Source organism: Lithobates pipiens, unplaced genomic scaffold, assembly GCF_037356315.1.
Source record: "Lithobates pipiens isolate NorthernLeopardFrog02 unplaced genomic scaffold, aLitPip1_a1.2 Scaffold_3, whole genome shotgun sequence".
NCBI lineage: Eukaryota > Metazoa > Chordata > Amphibia > Anura > Ranidae > Lithobates > Lithobates pipiens.
The window spans coordinates 271,697,075-271,717,653 of record NW_027507790.1 but is presented as its reverse complement, the minus strand read 5'-3'; the positions used below and the strand labels follow the sequence as shown (position 1 = coordinate 271,717,653).

At 44.5% G+C, this 20,579-nt stretch overlaps 1 protein-coding gene across 1 annotated transcript in view; it reads left to right on the top strand.

Annotated features, from left to right (window-relative positions):
• The window catches only part of LOC143940041 (vomeronasal type-2 receptor 26-like), a 90,545-nt gene extending 80,132 nt beyond the window's left edge, over window positions 1-10,413 (top strand). The window contains exon 6 of the mRNA XM_077461089.1: window positions 9,364-10,413. Coding sequence (XP_077317215.1) covers window positions 9,364-10,280 — 917 coding nt within the window. The 3' untranslated portion in view covers window positions 10,281-10,413. The remainder of the gene's footprint in view (window positions 1-9,363) is intronic.
• Window positions 10,414-20,579: the final 10,166 nt, after the last annotated feature.

Genomic DNA, 20,579 nt, shown 5'->3' with positions numbered 1-20,579 from the left:
TCAGATCCTTTGTCAGATAATGATGACATTGACGCCTCTACCGGCTTCGACTTTGCATTAGTTGAACCCTTCATTAAATCAGTGAAGGAAGCGATCAATTGGGTGGAAGAGAAACAAACTCCTCAGAAGCTGAGGAAATATTTTCCAAATCTCAAGAAAGATCCTGAGACCTTCCCATTTATTGAGGAACTAGAGGATTTGATTAAAGAGGAATGGCAAAAGCCAGATAAGAAGATCAGTCTAACTAACAGGTTAGCAAAACTTTATCCCCTGAAGGAGCCTAGTGTCACTCCATTAGTGACCCCGCCAGTGGTGGATTCTTCTCTGATGCGTCTTGCCAGACATGTGACACTTCCAATCGAAGATGCTGTTACATTTAAAGATGTGCTGGATAGGAAAATTGACCTAGATCTGAAAAGATCTTACCTATCAGCAGGAGGCGCATGCAGACCAGCTGTGGCCCTAGCAGCTGTCGGTAGAGCCATTTCCAACTGGTCCGCCAATACCGAGAGACTGGTGTCAGAAGGAGGGGAACAAGAGAAGGTAATCTCAGCCCTACAGGAACTATCTCTCGCAGGCGACTTTGTCGCAGAAGCCTCTGTAGATATAATTAAATCTACATCTAGAGCAATGCTGAGCTCAGTAATGGCCAGAAGGGCACTTTGGCTGAAACCCTGGTCTGCAGACCCATCCTCGAAGACAAACTGGTGCAAGATTCCCTTTGACGGAGCAAATCTCTTTGGAGAAAAGCTAGACTCTGCGATTTCTAAAGTTACCGGGGGAAAATCGGGTCTGATCCCTTCAGATAGAAGATCTAAACAGCAAAGACCGTCAGCCCCCAGACGAAACCTCCCAGACAAATATAGGGAGGCAAGATCCTATAGACCTGGCAAAGAGTACAGGAGAAACTGGAAGAACCCTCAATCATCCTTCCTCAAGCTCCAGAAAGCCAAGACCCCTACTACAGGGGATCAAAAGTCTTTTTGAAGGTGCGCCCGCCCAACCAGCTGTAGTAGGAGCCAGGCTCAGGTTGTTCAAGCAGGTATGGGCGGGGACAATAAAGGATCCATGGGCAGTGGCGACTGTCCAATTCGGACACAGATGGAGGTTCCGAAAGCACCCAAGGGACCATTTCCGAGTAACAAAGATACCATCATCTCACCAAAAGAGAATACTACTAAACGGATATGTTCAGGACCTAATCCAGAAGCAAGCTATAAGGGAAGTTCCTATACCACAGAGAGGGAGAGGATTCTATTCTCCTCTATTTTTGATAAAAAAGAAGACGGGAGACTTACGTCCTGTCATGGACTTAAAAAAACTCAATCACCGAATCCTGGTGGAGGCATTCAAAATGGAGAGTCTGCAGACAATCCTCCAGGCCATCAACATAGGAGATTGGATGCTCGCCATCGATTTACAAGACGCCTACCTGCACGTTCCCATTCACACCTCATTTCAGAAATTTCTCCGCTTTGTTGTAGGTCATCAACACTTACAATTCCAAAGTCTCCCGTTCGGAATATCCACTGCTCCAAGAACATTTACAAAGGTGTTACTGCCAGTAATAGCCCTATTAAGGGAGCAAGGCCTGAGGGTGCACCACTATCTAGACGATATCCTTCTCTTGGCCGACAACTGAGATTCCCTCCTACTTCATCGCGCAATCCTAATCTCCACCCTGCAAAAATTTGGGTGGCTGATAAATTGGGGGAAGAGCAGTCTAAATCCCACACAGCGAATGATTTTTCTGGGGGCAGAGCTGGATACCCGACTCAATACAGTAGAACTCCCGGAGGAGAAAGTTCCCATCCTAATCCGGAAAGTAAAGAGATTACTCGTGGCCACTACCATTCCCGCCAGGGAATGTCTCAGTATTTTAGGGTCGTTCTCGGCAACTATCCCAATGGTACAATGGGCCCAGTGGAATGCCAGGCCTCTTCAAATATCATTCCTCAAACAATGGAACGGAGTGTCAATGACCCAGCCGATAGTGATCCGGAGAGAGGTAAAGCAATCGCTATCATGGTGGACCAAACCACACAATCTGAAGAGGTGCAAACGCTTAGTCCTTCTCTCTCAAGAAGTAATCACCTCGGATGCCAGCATGGAAGGATGGGGAGCACACTATCGTCACCACGCAGCCCAAGGTTGTTGGCCATTCAGGACACACGATGTGGTTTCCAACTTATTGGAGATGAAAGCAGCATTTCAGGCACTACTAGCCTTCAGCCCATTTCTGGAGGGAAAAGATGTCCTACTAAAGATGGACAATCGAGTGGCTGTGGCCTATATCAACAGACAAGGAGGCACCAGGAGTCGCTCCATGTTGCAAGAAGTCCAACCAATCTTCCAATGGGCACAACTGAATTTAACCAGTCTCAGGGCAACATACGTGCCAGGTGTCCAGAATCAGATAGCAGACACCTTGAGTCGACAATTCGTATCCAACCACGAATGGGCCCTAAGCAGTCAGGCTTTTTCTCTGATAACGAAGACTTGGGGGGTTCCGGATATCGATCTGGCAGCAACTCCGAACAACGCGAAGTGTCAAAGGTACCTGGCGAGAGTTCCCTTTCCTTCGGCAGAAGGCACGGATTGTTTACAAGACAACTGGAATTTCCACCTAGGTTATGTGTTTCCACCAACTCCAATCATATCGAGGCTTCTACTCAGACTCAGGAAATCAAGTTCCACAGTATTAGCAGTCCTGCCCTTTTGGCCGAGGAGACCGTGGTTCACGACCCTACTCCAATTGAATACAGCAGAACCATTGCCGCTTCCTGTGACAGCGGATCTACTCTCTCAAGGTCAATTCCTCCATCCATGTCCAGAGAAGTTACACCTAACAGCATGGAGACTGAAAGGGCTAGGTTCATAGCTCAAGGATGTTCCCACAAAGTGATAAACACCCTTCTCCAAGCCAGAAGGTTTACCACTAATAACACCTACAAGAGAATCTGGGATAAGTTCCTCTTGATCGCACAACAACAAGCCTGGGACCCTTCATCCCCTACAGTCGCTCAGGTCCTAGAGTTCCTTCAGCTAGGCCTCGACAAAGGTCTTGGTTCAAGCACCCTGAAAGTGCACGTATCAGCTTTATCCGCCATAACGGGGGTGAAATGGGCTCAAGAACCTCTTATTTCTCAATTCCAGAAGGCTTGTCTAAGATTGAGACCTCCCAGAAAGCCCTCATTTCCAACTTGGGATCTTTCGATAGTACTGGATTTCCTATCCCATGATCCATTCTTTCCAGTTGAAAAAGCTTCCCTTTGGAATCTAACCCTCAAAATCACCTTTCTGATAGCAATTACATCAGCCAAGAGGGTGTCGGAAATGCATGCACTAATGGCAAAGGAACCATACCTTACCATCTACCCAGACAAGGTAGTTCTGAAACCTTCAGACCGCTTCATCCCCAAAGTGGCTTCCTCATTTCATTTTAATCAGGAAATATGCCTTCCCACTCTTTCTACAGAGCAGGGCGACCCTCATCCACTGGATGTAAAATCTAACTTACTGGCCTACCTCTCGAAGACCAGTGACCTCAGGAAAGTGAAAAACCTCCTAGTCATCCCTCATGGCTCCAGAAGAGGACAGGCAGCTACTTCCCGCACCATCGCAGCATGGCTTGTGAAAATCATAAAGAAATCCTACTCCTCTAATCAAGCTCAGATACCTGAGGGCTTAAAGGCGCACTCTACAAGGGCGATGGCAACTTCCTGGGCAGCTTTCTGCAAAGTCTCCTCAGAAACCATCTGCAAGGCAGGACCACATGGTCTTCAAAAAATACTTTTATATCCCACTACAAAGTGGACTCCGCTAGGTTGTCCACGGTGGAATTTGGAAGAGCGATTATTCAGTCCAATTCCTCCATTCCTTGTAAATAAACTTTTTCTGCTCAGACCCACCCAGTTTTTGCGAGTTATTCCCCATAGGTGTATGCTGCCATGATGCGACAGGAAAACGGAAAATTGTATACTCCCCTTTCCGTAATTTTCCTTTCCTGTTGCATCTCATGGCAGCATACAGATGCCCACCCGTCTAAGGTGAGGTATCTATATATTGAGAATGCTGAAGCAGGGGCCCTCTCAAGATTTAATAGTTAAACGGTCCTATCAGGTTGCGGGGGCGGAGCCACAACCCCATAGGTGTATGCTGCCATGAGATGCAACAGGAAAGGAAAATTACGGAAAGGGGAGTATACAATTTTCCGTTTTTTCTCCTACTACTCACACCTTTTTTATTTTTTTATTTTTTTTCTTGCTGACTGGTAATTCTGTCACTCTCCTTGTCTATCATGGTCTATGTACACCCCTTCATCAATTTTCTTCACTTTTTGTTAACCTGCACACTCATACTTTCACACTATCACATTATTTTTAATTTTGCACACCATTCACTGTTTACATTCATCTGCATATACTTACTACATAGTATATACTTGGCTTATTGCCAGCACTCTCTCTGTACTCTTTGAGGGTCACTATCAATTTTTAATTACTTTTGCATCACATTATTCTCATTAATGATACATACTATTAACATTTTGTTTTTAGATATGTTGTTTTCAACAATTGCCACACACTCCATATCTGATACTCTTCAACACTGCTGTATCTTTTTGGTTTTGCCTGATATCGCATCCATGTCTATGCCGCCTCAGTTCCCGGGGAGGGATCTTGCCCATGGCCCACCCTACGCCCACTGCCGCACACTGCACTTTCCATCCGGATTGGTGAGTCTGCCCTGGCTAACCATTTACACGCATTAAATCCCCATTAATTTATTTTTATTTATATGGTTAGTATATTATATTAATTTTTATTCTATTCCATAGGAATTTTTTGGTCGCATCAGCTCCTGATGAGTGGGGAGACACCCACGAAACGCGTCAAGCTTTTGAAATGATGTCCCAGTTATACTTTATACGGAACTATATTTATTTTATTATGAATTTACTTTTTTAACTATATACTAAATTTATTTTTGTTTTACATCTAGTGGATGCATATCTATTATGTGGATGTACTTGCTGATGTCGGTTTTGCTGTCATAGGCACTACCATGCCATATTACCCAATTATTTTATTTATTACTACTATGTGCTGCTATATGTGAATACTATATATCATGCTTCTACTGTATTTACGCCTATATACTTTATGAATTTGATCTTTATTATTTTTTATGATCTGTTACCGAACAATTAATAAAATTTTTTTTTTTTTTTTTATTAAATTTTTTATTTTTTTTTAAATATGGTTAAAACCTACCTCCATTATCCAAGTGCTTCATTTTAAAGTCCCAAACTTCCTCTATTACATTCTGTGAGAAATACTTCCTTCCTGGGACCTTCCATTGTGGTGTTCCAATGGCCACAAAGTTTCGAAAGGCCTCCAAGTCCACCAGTTTATATGGCAGTAGTTGGCGGGCTATGAGTTCTGACAAGTCAGCCGTCAACCGATGGGCAAGAGGGTTATCCGGCATCATCATTTTTTTACGCTCGAACATTTGGCCCACGGAAGCCTGCCTTTTTGCAGAAAAACGTGAGGATGGCGTGATGGAAGGTGGAGTGGAGGACAATTGTGAGGAGAGAGGAGAAGGAGAAGTAGAAGACAAGGCTGGACGGAGAGAGCCTGGAGTGTGGCTTTGTGTGTTCCGTTGCTCCCACTGGGCTCGGTGATGGCAGCTCATGTGCCTTCTTAAGGCGGTCATCCCTAGGTGAGTGTTGGGCTTACCGCGACTTATGCGTTGACTGCAAAGATTGCAGATGGCAACACTATTGTCATTAGCGGACACGTTAAAAAAAGCCCACACTGCGGAGCCATGTGCCGGTGTCCTGGGAGCGCCAGATGTGACCGTACATGTTTGATGCCTCGCTCCTGATACATTCGCATTCTGCTTTGTCCCTCCTGTGCAATCTAAGTTCTTCCTGCTTCTCCTCCCTATCTGCTGGTCCATATCTACCTCTGAACTCCCCTCCTCTACCTCTCTTGTGGGCACCCACGTGACATCACTAGACACGTCATCATCGACGTCACCTTCCCCACCGCTATAATTAGAGATCTCGGAGTAGGCAGTAACAGCGGGGACAAACCTCCTCCTTGGGCTGCACTGGGTACTGTCGTCAGACTGCTGAACGTCGGTTGTTGCTACCTCCTCTTCCTGATCCAATGCCAAGAGTGGCTGCGCATCGGAAATGTCTTGATATGGATCGGAAAATAATTCCTGTGACTCAAGCGGAAGGTATATGGTGGTGGTGGTGTTGGTGGTAGTGTCTTTGGGGTGCACATAGCAGAGAGTGAAGAAGAGGGTGCAGATTGAGAGGATGAGGAGGGTGCAGAAGAGTCACTCAACCAAGTCTGGTGCGTCCTTTGACATAATCGCACGCACTTTCTGCAATTTGCTACTTTGGCTCAAGTCTGTTGCTCCTGCCCTACCTCTACCACCCGTGCGGAAGGGCCTGCCTCTTCCTCTGCCTGTCATTTTTTAAATTACCCTGTGACAAAAGTCTCTAGAGAAGTGCAGTATGTATGTGGAAGAAGGTATATAACACCCTGATTCAATATGTCGTTTTTGGGGGCCACTGGTCTATCACACCCGTTATAATACTTTTTTTTTATTGCGTTTGTCGCTCTCTGTAGTATCGCTGCAGAAGCGCTCAGCAGTCACAATGCTGCACAGTGGAAATGCACTATACTATGCTTTCTATATGTGCAAGTATTTTATATGTGTATTACACCCTTATATACTGCACACCAAATAGTACACCTATACCAGTCCTTACAAGGACCTTTGTGGACCGAGTAGCTAGTGATTTGCAGACTGTACCTCAGTCCCTACACTGATAAAGGACTGCTGCAGAATAGGGCAGCGGTTAGCACAGCCCTGCACCAGCACCCTATATATTGTACAGCTATACCAGTCCTTACAAGGACCTTTGTGAACCAAGTAGCTAGTGGTGTGCAGACTGTACCTCATTTCCTACACTGATAAAGGACTGCTGCAGAATAGGGCAGCGGTCAGCAGTAGTGCACCAGCACCCTATATATTGTACAGCTATACCAGTCCTTACAAGGACCTTTGTGAACCGAGTAGCTAGTGATGTGCAGACTGTACCTCAGTCCCTACACTGATAAAGGACTGCTGCAGAATAGGGCAGCAATCTGCAGCAGTGCACCACAACCCTATATATTGTACCGATATACCAGTCCTTACAAGGACCTTTGTGAACCGAGTAGCTAGTGATGTGCAGACTGTACCTCAGTCCCTACACTGATAAAGGACTGCTGCAGAATAGGGAAGAGGTCAGCAGTAGTGCACCAGCACCCTATATATTGTACAGCTATACCAGTCCTTACAAGGACCTTTGTGAACTGAGTAGCTAGTGATGTGCAGACTGTACCTCAGTCCCTACACTGATAAAGGACTGCTGCAGAATAGGGCAGCAGTCAAGTATAATATTCTTTCTATATTTGGAAGAAAGTATATTATACGTGTACAACCCTATATACTGTACTACACCTATACCATACCAGTTCTTAAAAGGACCTTTGTGGACCTAATAGTAACAGCTAGTGATTAAACTGACTGTCCCTGCTGCACTAACAAAAGACAGGCTGCTCCAATCACAAGCACAGCAGTGCACTGAACCCTATATACTGTACACCAATACCAGTCCTTAAAAGGACCTTTGTGGACCTAATAGTAACAGCTAGTGATTAAACTGACTGTCCCTGCTACACACAGTGTCCTGTCCCTCTCTTCACTGACAAAAGACAGGCTGCTGTAACAATGACTAGCACAGCAGTGCACTCAACCCTATATCCTGTACTACACCTATACCATACCACACTTTTGTGGACCTAACAGCTAGCAATGACACAAGAGAGAATGTAAAATGGCCACCAGATCAGGTCTATTTATAAGTTAGGGGGAATGTCCAATTGTCCATGTGCTGAAATGTCTCCATTGGCTGTCCTGTACCCCATGATGGATGTGTCATCATGGGTCAAAGTTCTTTCACACTGTAAACACATATTTCCGTCGGGCGAACAGTGGCAATAGTCCGCTGATCGGGCGAATCGCGAAAACACAAAATTTGCGCGAAACGACCGCCGGGTGAACAGTTAGGCCATCCCTACCTACCACCCTTTGGGTGTCATCCATCCTATCTAGACTATTCTCAAAGCTATCCTAACACCCTAAGGCTACACTTCTTCCTGCAATACTACTCCTTTGCTAATTTCCCCTCCAGTCCCAAACATATTGTAGCTCCGTGAATGATTTGAGTTAAACCCCTCCAGATACCTCTTCTACAATTACTGACTTTAAACAGGTAAGTATCATTGAGCTCCACCAATTGTGTACCACCAAAAGGGCTCCAACCAAGCTGTCAAAATGAAATTCTTTTCTCCCGCATTCTCTGGGAATTTGTCTTTTATATATAAGCATATATTGATTGGTTTGTGCGTACATTATAGCGTCTAAAACAATAGTATATATACTGCAATTTTTTTTAAAACTTGTAATACTAGTAATGGTGGTGATCTGCAACTTATACCAGGACTGTGATAGTATGGCGGGCAGTCAGACACTGACACTTTGTGGGAACCAGTAACACTAATACAGTAATCAGTGCTAAAAATATACACCGACACTGCACTAATGACACTGGCTGGATAGGGATTAACATATAGGGCAATCATAGGGTTAAATGTTTGCCTAACAGAGCTTGGTACATTCATTGTGAGATGCTTTTACTAAAGGATGTGCCGGTTTTAATTCCCTGCTTTGCAGAGAAACAAAAACTGGCACATCCCCACTGGCAGGACAGAGCTCTGTAATGCTCACAGTCAGAGAGCTCTGTCCTGTCATCTTCTATGCCAATCAGCAGGTGCCAAATGTCATCCATTGGCCGGGACCCACTGATCAGCTTGTGCTGTGACTAATGACAGAATAGCTGGTGTGGCTCTCATGCGCTCACACGACCCCTACCCGGAAGTGCTGGATTACGTATATAATAATGTGATCCAGTGCAGGAGAGCCACTGGGCTGCCATACTCCTATATGAGGTGGTCGACAAGTGGTTAAGCTGATCTGAGTGGTTGGTGGTAATATAACTACAGATTCAGCTCAAGTTGGTGTCTTCTAACTCATTGTCAGGAGTGTGGCAGAATGGTTAATTGATAATATGAATAGTCCATACACCAGATTAGTCTCAGGGGGCTTATCCACTCACTAGCTCCTTCAGGAGTGTGCTGCATATGTAAAAATTACATCCCCGCTGCGCCTCCAAAAATGACTGTTTAATTAAGTAGAATAACAATTAATCGGTGTTATATGTATTACTCTTGTCAGACAGTGAGAACTGTATGAATTGTCCAGAGGAAGAATGGCCCAATGAGAAGAAAGATCGGTGTATTCCAAAACACCTTGAATTCCTTTCCTACACTGATGCCATTTCTAAAGTATTCCTAACAGTTTCTACTGTACTCTGCATTGTGACTGTTTTAATAAAGAGGATTTTTATTTTCTATCTGAACACCCCGATCATCAAGGCTAATAACAGAAATCTCAGTTTTGTGCTTCTTGTCTCCATTTTGTTGAGCTTCCTCTGTGTGTTCTTGTTCCTTGGTCAGCCACTGGATATAACATGTATATTGCGTGTCATGACGTTTGGAGTCATCTTCTCCATAGCTGTCTCCTCTCTTCTTGCTAAAACAATCATGGTTTATATCGCTTTCAAAGCCACCAAACCTGCCAGCTACTGGAGGAAATGGCTTGGAAGCAAACTGGCCAATTCCATAGTATCAGTGTGTTCATCCATTCAAGTGATAATATGTATTATTTGGTTGTCCTCTTCTCAGCCTTTTAAGGAAATTGACTCTCACTCTTATCAGGACAAGATCATTATTCAATGTAATGAAGGGTCTGTTATCGGGTTCTACTCTGTGTTGGGTTATATGGGGTTTCTGGCAGCTGTGAGCTTTGTTCTGGCTTTCATGGTGAGGACATTACCGGACAGTTTCAATGAGGCCAAATACATCACCTTCAGCATGCTGGTTTTCTGCAGTGTCTGGATTGCCATGATCCCGGCCTATCTGAGCACTAAAGGGAAATACATGGTGGCTGTGGAGATATTTGCCATATTGGCCTCAAGTGCTGGACTTCTAAGCTGTATATTTTTTCCAAAATGTTTCATTATCTTATTTAAACCTGAATTAAATACACAATCATGTTTGATAGCAAAAATAGACATGAATAACTACTCCTAGGAATTTGTTTATAAATGTTTTCATCGAAAAGAAGAAAAGTATCAATGCTCTCTGCAGGGAGAAATCAAGCTACGACTAAGGCTATTGCCGAAACGCGTCAGTTTTTTTGTTTTACTGTCACTCTGATGTACCAATAAATGACACTTCAAGGATTACAGTGTTGCCGGCTCTTCTTACTACTATAAATGTTTTCACACAAGAATCAAATAGCTTTCACTCAAGTCTAATGAATTTCAAATGTTAAACCTCGGTCAAAGTTGTGTAAACCTTGTGCAATTTTTTATTTTTCAACGTAGATAGAGATGAAACCTGGGGCTGGAAATGGGTGGTTTTCAAATGAATGTCATTGTTATGTTGGTTTATTCCTTGTAGGTCATTTGATTAGTAAATAGGCAGCTTCTGCAAGCCAAGCATGTCCAAAATGATGTTTTTTTTTCAAGATTAATTAGGTACTGATGAATTAATATGTGTGGGATGAGCTGAAATCCCCCCCTCCCCGTTCGGTTCGCATCCAAAACATGCTAACAGGCAAAAACTTTGTTCGAACACTGTTAAAGTCTGTGGGACACGAACATGAAAAATCAGTGCTAACTTTAAAGGCTTATATGCAATTTATTTTCATAAAAAGTGTTTGGGGACCCGGGTCCTGCCCCAGGGGACATGTATCAATGCAAAAAAAAGTTTTAAAAACAGCCATTTTTTTCAGGAGCAGTGATTTTAATAATGCGAAAAAAGTGACAATGAAAAACAATAAAAGTGTAATATTCCTTTAAATTTCATACCTGGGGGGTGTCTATAGTATGCCTGTACAGTGACACATGTTTCCCGTGTTTAGAACAGTCTGATAGCAAAATGACATTTCTAAAGGAAAAAAAGTAATTTAAAACTACTTGCAGCTATAATGAATTGTCAGTCTGCCAATAGACATAATTGTTCATTGATAAAAATGGCATGGGATTTCCCCACAGGGGACCCTCGAACCAAAATGTAAAAAAAAAAGCGTGGGGGTCCCCCCAAATTCCACACCAGACCCTTATCCGAGCATGCAACCTGGCAGGCCACAGGAAAAGAGGGGGGGCGAGAGAGTGCCCCCCTCCTGAACCATTGGGAGGGTGCTTAGAGAAAGCACCCAAAAGCACCTCGTCCCCATGTTGATGGAGAGAAGGGCCTCATCCCCACAACACTTGCCCGGTGGTTGTGGGGGTCTGCGGGCAGGGGCTTATTGAAATATGGAAGTCCCCTTTGACAAGGGGACCCCTAGATCCCCTGTGTGAATTGGTAATGGGGTACAAATGTACCCCTACCATTTCACAAAAAAAGTGTGAAAAATGTTAAAAAAAGACAAGAGAGAGTTTTTGACAATTCCTTTATTAATTTCTTCTTCTTTCCCCGCTTCTTCTTCCATCTTCGTTCTTCTGGTCTTACTTCGGTGTTCTTCTTCTTCCCTCCACTTCTTTCTCTATCTTCCTCAGGTCTTCTCGTCTGGCATCTTCCTCCGGCTTCTTCTTCTCCGCTTCATCCTCCGCAAGATCCGCCTCAGTGGGAGTCTTCAGCTGTGTGACACTTCTGTTCAGCTGACAGTTCTTATATAATGGAGGGCGGGGCCATCCGATGACTCCCACCCCCTCTGACGCACAGGGCTTTCCCCGTGTTGTCAGAGGGGGCAGGGTCACCCATTTACGTAATCATTTGATGTTAGCTGTAAGCAAAAATCACATACGGGAAAGATAAAAACACTTAATTTCAAGAGAGCAATTTTCCAAAGATGAGGGCTGCTCTCCAAGACTGGGAGAGAATACTGGCATCAATGGACACAGAACAGAAATGGTAATACTTCAAAAAGACTGTTTGTGAACTTACTGCAAAGTATATTCCCATGGGCAATAAGTTTAAATGGCTAAATATAAAACCTCACGGCTCACGGCCAAAGTTAAAAAAGCTATAAACTATAAGAAAATAGCCTTTTAAAAATATAAAAATGAAGGAACACATTCATCATTTAAATATTACAAAGAATATAACAGAATATGTAAAAGGGAAATCAAGGATGTAAAATTTCAAAACGAAAGACAGATTGCAAAAGATAGTAGGACAAATCCCCAAAATTTCTTCAAATATATTAATAATAAAAAGGTCAAGTCTGAGCATGTAGGTCCTTTACAAAATAATCTGGAGTGGGTGACTGGGGAAGAGAAGGCTAATTTATTAAATACTTTCTTCAGCTCTGTGTATATAAAGGAGCATGGGGGAGCTCATGTCCATAATGGGGGTGGTAGTGATACAGCCTCAAATCCACAATAGATCAAAAGTGATATGGTCCAGAAATATTCGGACAGAATTAAGGTGGATAAAGAACCTGGACCTGATTGCATCCACCCACGGATCCTAAAAGAATTGAGCTCTGTAATTTCAAAGCCATTGTATCTAATTTTTAGGGACTCATTAATGACAGGAATAGTACCACTGAATTGGCGCAGGGCCAATGTGGTGCCTATATTTAAAAAGGGAATAAAGTCTTTACCAAGTAACTATGGACCTGTTAGGTTAACTTCTATAGTTCGGAAGATACTGGAGAGATTAATAAAAGACCACATAGACGAGTTCTTGCAAGAATAAAATATTTTAAGCAACAGACAGCATGGATTCATGAAAGACAGAAGTTGTCAAACAAACCTGATTTCTTTTTATGAGGAGGTAAGTAAAACCTTGGACAGAGGGGTGGCGGTGGACGTGGTATACTTGGATTTTGCAAAAGCGTTCAATACAGTTCCGCACACACGACTCATGTGTAAGGTAAAGTCTACAGGTTTGGAAATATTAGTTTGTAAATGGATAGACAACTGGCTAAAAGACAGAATTCAGAGAGTAATGGTTAATGATTCTTACTCTGAGTGGTCTAAGGATATCAGTGGTGTACCCCTTACTTTTTAATATCTTTATAAATGATATTGGGTCTGGGATCAAAAGTAACATTTCCGTCTTTGCAGATGACACCAAGCTATTCAGTGGAATAACGTCCTTACAGAATTTCTCCAATTTACAAGCTGACCTCAATTCTCTGTCTAATTGGGTGACTATGTGGCAGATGAGGTTTAACCACTTACAGACCGGACCATTTTGCTGGTCAAAGACCAGACCACTTTAACTGACAATTGCGTGGTCATGCGACATGGCTCCCAAACAAAATTGACGTCCTTTTTTTTCCCACAAATAGAGCTTTCTTTTGGTGGTATTTGATCACCCCTGCTTTTTATTTTTTGCGCTATAAAAAAAAAATAGAGCGACAATTTTGAAAAAAACGCATTATTTTTTACTTTTTGTTATAACAAATATCCCCCAAAAATATATAAAAAAACCATTTCCTGACAGACTCCATGGCAGCCAACGTGTGGGTTTCGTCCTGCCTCCATTACCCTATAGGACGATACTCCCATAAATCTTTGCTCCCTGCCAGAGGCCGTGTTCTTTTTTTGTCCTCCTCCATAGGACCTAGCATGTGTCTTTTTACCCTGAAGACTTGCATTTTTTTCTACGATAAGGACCGGCTGAGCGACTTGGAGTCGCATATTTCCAATAAGCTCTAGCTACTAGCGGAGTATGAAAAAGGAGCATATGGACGAGGCGCTGAAGAGGTGTATGCCTGGTCACTGGCAGGTGAAGCCGCGTGTTAGTCGTGAGCCTAGCTACTAGCAGGTGACTATCGCCCCCCCCTCCCCCCCAGAAGTCCGGCATGTGTGTGGGGACCTACCTCGGCTGGTGTCCATCTACAGGAGTGGTGAGCTGTATGTTGTCCATGGCAGCCTTTCTGTGTCATTTTCTGTGTTTGCTTGTTTTTAATGCTGTGTGTCTCTTTTTTCCCCATACAGCGCTGTGCGATGTATCTGGCAAGCTGGGCGGCTGGTTTCCTTGCGTTCCAGCCGCCCAGTTACTTCCTCGTTCGCCGCTCGGTCGTTCTGCGCATGCGCGAGACCGGCACGAGGACGAGGCTTGGTTCACGCATGCGTGTTGCGGGCTTCGCGTATGCGCACTAGCGTTTTTATGGCGTAATTTGTGACGTCATTAAGGCGGCAATTTTAAAAACAGAGAACAGCTTGCAGAGCCTCTGGGATGCTTGTAAAGCCTGCAGTGCCATTCCTGAGCCCTGGTTTCTTCAGCATTAGCTATGTGTCTTTGGGAAAGGTCAGTTTATCTTTGCTTATCCTAGCTGTTCTCACCGAGGAAGTGATTCGTCTAAATCCCACCGCCGGCATTCCTCTTCCAGATCCAGACGTCATGATTCTCCTGTGAGAACCAGTCTCCGTAGCCGGGAATCTTCCCGCCCTTCTACAGCTTGCCCAAGTCACGCAGCTGAAGGTTTATGCTGGGGGTGCAGGACGCAGGTTCCTGCTGACAAGTCCCTTTGTGATGCCTGTTATGTTAAAGCGACGGGTGAAAGGAGTGACTCTGACCAACAGCTGAAGTCTATGGTGGAAAGATTGGCCAAGCACAGTCTAAAGAAATTTGAAGCCCCCCATTTGTCTCCCATAGAGTCTCCAAGGTCTCCGGGGAGGGATGCTCAGGCCCAGGACACATGGGATTCCTCTTTGCCTAGCCATCCGTCTGCTGTCCTCTCAGATAGTGAATCTGAGGAAGAAGAGTCTGGTTCGGGTTTTGACTTTGCCTTGCTTCCTCCTTTGGTCAAAGCCATCAAGGAAACACTGAACTGGGAAGAGCCGGTAGTGGCTCCGGCGAAGCAAAGAAAGTTTTTTAAACAGTTAAAGAAGGAGCGTATTAGCTTCCCTTTCCTCTCAGAATTGGGAGAAGTGATCTTGGATGAGTGGAGCAAGGTAGAGTAAAAGAATTCTCTTCTATCTAAGATCCAGAGACTCTACCCTTTTAAGGAGGAAGAAGTTAAAAATTTGGAGTCTTCGCCTCTGGTGGATGCGGCTGTGATGAGACTGGTCAGACATGGGACCCTTCCTCTTGAGGACACAGTCTCTTTTAAGGATGCTCTGGACAGGAGAATTGATTCTGACCTGAAGAGGATCTATCTTACGGCTGGCATGGCCTGTAAGCCAGCTCTGGCCTTAGCGGCTCTGTCTAGAGCGATGGAAGTTTGGTCTGATAGTGTTGATGAAACACTCAGAAACGTCTCAGAAGATCTGGCCAAGGGTTCTCCCATTCAAGAACTAAGACTGGCTTCGGCTTTCTTGGGAGAGGCCTCGATCGATATTATCCGACTGGTGGCTCGAGTTATGCTCTCATCTGTAACTGCCAAGCGTGCCCTATGGCTCCGTCCTTGGCTAGCCGATCCCGCTTCTAAGCAGGTTTGGTGCCGTATTCCCTTTGATGGTTCTTCCCTTTTCGGCAATAAGCTGGATAGTGCTATAACTCGGGCCACCGGGGGTAAGTCGGGGTTTCTCCCCCAGGATAGGCGCCTGCAGAATCAAAGGAGATCGTTCCCAAGAAAGCAGGGTCAAGACTGTGACAGGGAGGCACGCACTTACAGGCCTGGACGGGAATTTTCCAGATCTTGGATGTCCAGACAGACATCTCTCAAAAAATCTGCAAAGGGCAGTTCGATGGGGGAAAAGGAGCCTACTAAGTCCTTTTGAGATCGGGCCCATCCAGGCGATCCGGGTAGGAGCTCGTTTGTTCCACTTTCGGCATGTCTGGACGGCCTCGATCCAGGATATTTGGACCGTCAAGACGGTCTCCTCCGGGCACACTTGGTCGTTCAGCAGTGTCCCCAAACTCAAGTGTGTTCCCACATCCATTCCAAGGTCGGAAGAAAAAAGACAAATTCTTTTAACCTACATAAAATCTTTGTTGGATCAAGGCGCCGCTATTACTGTTCCAGACAACCAACGCAGAATGGGAATGTATTCCCCTCTTTTCCTGGTCCAGAAAAAGAACGGTACGTGGAGACCCGTAATAGACTCGACGCGTCTAAATCGCTTCATAAGGAAGGAGAAATTCAAAATGGAAACTCTGTCCACGATTCAACAATCAGTGCAGCCAGGGGACTGGCTTGTCTCAATAGACCTCAAAGATGCCTATTTTCACGTCCCAGTGGCCACAGAGTACCAACAGTTTCTTCGTTTCTCCATTGGCCAGCTTCATTTACAGTTTACCTGTCTTCCTTTCGGTCTGCCAACCTCCCCTCGCACATTCTCGAAGGTCCTTCTAGCAGTTGTAGCATTGTTGAGAATCAGGAAAATCCGGATTCATCATTATTTATTATTTGCTTCTTCTGGCTCAGGACAAGGATTGTCTCTTGAAACACAGGGATCAAGTTATCGCAACCCTCACGGAATTCGGGTGGCTCCTGAATTTGGAGAAAAGCCAGTTAGTTCCTACACAGTCTCTCGTGTTCCTCGGTGCTCTGTTCAATATGGCAAAAGGTACCATCTCTCTGCCCGAGGAGAAGGTTGCAGTAGTACGGGACAGGATCCACCTGGCCCTCTCTTTGTCTCGTCTCAGTGCTCTTCATTGCCTAAAGATCATAGGCACCATGGTGTCCACCATACCGATGGTGAAGTGGGCACAGTGGAGAATGCGCCCCTTTCAAATGGGTTTTCTTCGCCAATGGTCGGGAGAAAAGGTCCAGTCCATCGAGATTACTCAGACCATGAAAGGTTCCCTCCTCTGTTGGCTTCGTCGGGAGAACCTGTTGAATTGCCACTCCCTTCTTCCAATCAAATGGATCACAGTGAGGTCAGATGCCAGCAACAAGGACTGGGGGGCACATTGTCTATCGGAAGTGGCTCAGGGCATTTGGGACTTTCCCTCTCGGGGAATAGTGTCAAATGTGCTAGAACTACGAGCGGCCTTCCTAGCGTTGTTGGCATTTCCGCATCTGATATTGGGAGCATCAGTAGTCCTCAGGCTGGACAATACGACTGCGGTCGCATACGTAAGGAAGCAAGGGGGCACCAGAAGTCGGTCTCTGCTGCGGGAAGTGGATCCAATAATGCGTTGGGCCCAGAGGAATCTGGCCAACCTAACAGCAGCCTATGTGCCTGGACTTCTCAACGTCAGAGAACTCACCTTGAAAACTGCATTCCTGGTGGTGGTCACCTCGGCAAAACGAGTATCAGAGATTCAAGCTCTAGGAGTCAAGGAGCCCTTTCTAACTTTTTTTCCGGACAGAGTGGTCCTAGTTCCAATGTTGGAGTCAAACCCTAAGGTCACCTCGGTTTTTCATGAAAATCATGAAATCTCTCTACCCATGTTCAGATCCTCGGATTCCTCGGAAGTTCATCCACTTGATGTTGGGCGCTCATTAAAGCTCTATTTGGAAGCTACATCTCCATTCCGGCAGTCGGACTTCCTGATCGTTCTGTTCTGTGGGAAGAACAAGGGCACTAGAACATCAGTCAGGTCAATTGCGGCATGGATAGTTCAAGCAATCCAGTGGGAGTACAGAGAAAAGGGCTTGGCTCCTCCTCAGGCGGTGACGGCGCATTCGACCAGAAGTCTTTCTACCTCGTGGGCGGCCTCTCGCCACGTGGCTCCTGACGTGATATGCAGGGCGGCCTCGTGGTCTTCAATACACACCTTTATGTCTCATTATTGTGTTGAGCCGGCGGCTCTATCCTCAGTTGACTTTGGAGTTAAAGTTTTGTCGGTTGACAGTGTCAAATAAATGTTTGTTAAGCAGCATTTTGCCCACCCGGGTGTGTTTTGGCGAGTTATTTCCCACACGTTGGCTGCCATGGAGTTTGTCAGGAAAACTGAAAATTTATGTCAAAATACTTACCGTAATTTTCCTTTCCTGATGGACTCCATGGCAGCAGGAGTTCCCTCCCAAATGGCTGGAGTAGGATAGTTACCGAACACGGCCTCTGGCAGGGAGCAAAGATTTATGGGAGTATCATCCTATAGGGTAATGGAGGCGGGACTAAACCCACACGTTGGCTGCCATGGAGTCCATCAGGAAAGGAAAATTACGGTAAGTATTTTGACATAAATTTTCAGTTTTTTTCCCTCAGTTTAGGCCGATACATATTCTTCTACATATTTTTGGTAAAAAAAGTCACAATAAGCGATTATTGATTGGTTTGCGCAAAAGTTATAGCGTTTACAAAATAGGGATATTTTTAAGGAATTTTTATTAATCATTTTTTTTTTTCTAGTAATGGCGGCGATCACCGATTTTTATTCTGACTGCGACATTATGGCGGACACATCGGACATTTTTTACACATTTTTGGGACCATTGTCATTCATACAGCAATCATTGCTTTATAAATGCAGTGATTCCTGTGTAAATGACACTGGCAGTGAAGGGGTTAACCAGTGGGTGGCAATGTAGGGGTTAAGTGTTCCTAGGGGTGTGTTACTAACTGTGGGGAGCTGGGCTTTCATTTAGTGAACACTGATCTCTGCTCTAATCACATGGAGCAGAGATCAGCATCAGAAGTTGCTAGGCAGAATGGGGAAATGCTGTTTACAACTGCATTTCTCCATTCAGCCGTCCCGTGAGACGATTGCAGGTATGCCCGCGGCGATCGAGTCCACGGGACCCACGACCGGACTCATGGGGGTTCCCGACCGGCGGCGTGCTCGCGAGGGCAGGGCGGAAAATTTAAAGGGACATACAGGTATGCCCATTTGACTGCCCTTGCCATTCTGCCGACGTACATCAGCGTGTGCTGGCCGGGAACTGGTTAATGTTGATAAATATAAAGTTATGCACTTGGGGGCTAAGAATATGCATGTATCATACATACTAGGGGAATACAACTGGGGGAGATCCATAGTGGAGAAGGATCTGGGGGTTTTGGTAGATCATAAGCTCAATAATAGCATGCAATACCAAGCTGCGATTTCAAAAGTGAGCAAAGTCCTTTCCTGTATTAAGAGAGGTATGGACTCCAGAGAGAGAGATATCATTTTGCCCCTGTACAAATCATTAGTAAGACCTCATCTGGAATATGCAGTTCAGTTTTGGGCACCAATTCTCAAAAAGGATATTGGGGAAATTGGAGAAAGTGCAGAGAAGGGCAACCAAACTGATAAGAGGCATGGAGGAGCTCAGCTATGAGTTAAGATTAGAGGAACTGAATTTATTCACTCTTGATAAGAGGAGATTAGGGGGGATATGATCAGCATATACAAATATATAAGGAGACCATATAGTGAACTTGGTGTTGAGTTATTCACTTTACAGTCAACAAAGAGGACAAAGGGGCACTCTTTACTCCTAGAGGAAAAGAGATTTCATCTCCAAATACAGAAAGGTTTCTTCACAGTAACAGCTGTGAAAATGTGGAATAGACTCCCTGCAGAGGTGGTTCTGGCCAGCTCAGTAGATTTCTTTAAGAAAGATCTGGATTATTTCCTAAATGTACATAATATAACTGGGTACTAACATTTATAGGTAAAGTTGATCCGGGGAAAATCTGATTACCTCTCGGGGGATCAGGAAGGAATTTTTTTCCCTGCTTTAGCAAATTGGATCATGCTCTGCATGCTCTGCATATTAACCTTTAAAATTAGCACTTTTGATCTCTCCCATAGACTTTTAAAGGGTTTTCCGCGGCTTTCAAATTTGCCACAAACACACCAAATTGTTCGCTATTCAGCGAAAGGGCGAACAGCCAATATTCTAGTCAAACTTATGTTCGACCCGAACATAAAGCTCATCCCTATTCACACTGCAAGACACCTTAATTCATTAGTTATGTCTGAGTCACCAGACTGTCAAACATATATTTTGCTAAGCCTTGGTAAAGGGGCTGATGTTGGACTTCTAAAATGCGTTGACGATTTTACCCATTTAATATTTGAAATAAACCTCATATCGGACTTAAACTATTTAGTGTGACAATATTCAGATTAAGATTTTTGAACAAACCCCCAGTAACCTTTTGTCATAGTTCTTCTCTCCTTACAAAACCTGCCTCTGATATGTGCCCATACTAAACCCAAAGTGTCTTTTCGTAAAAAAATAGATTTTTGAATGTTCAGTCAATGGTCTAGTAGTGAAAATTGAAGTGAGAAACTCAATACAAATCACAAAAAAAATACAAATCAAAAAAACATCCTGTGTGAAGTTCAATCAAGAAAACAAGGAGTCTTTGTAATCAGGGAATCTTAGTTCCAAAAAGAAGCCAACGAATAGGAAAATCAATCCTTTTTACGAATTCAGTGAAATCTTCCTGACTTTGCCACTATCACATCCAGATCTGAAAAAGGTTTGACTCTTACCGCAATGGGTGGACTCCAAACCAGCGGAGTCGTTAGCGTGAGCAGACAGCCCTCTGCAGGGTTCTTTTGCGTGTATTCCGTTCCGGTGTACTACTGAGGGCATGG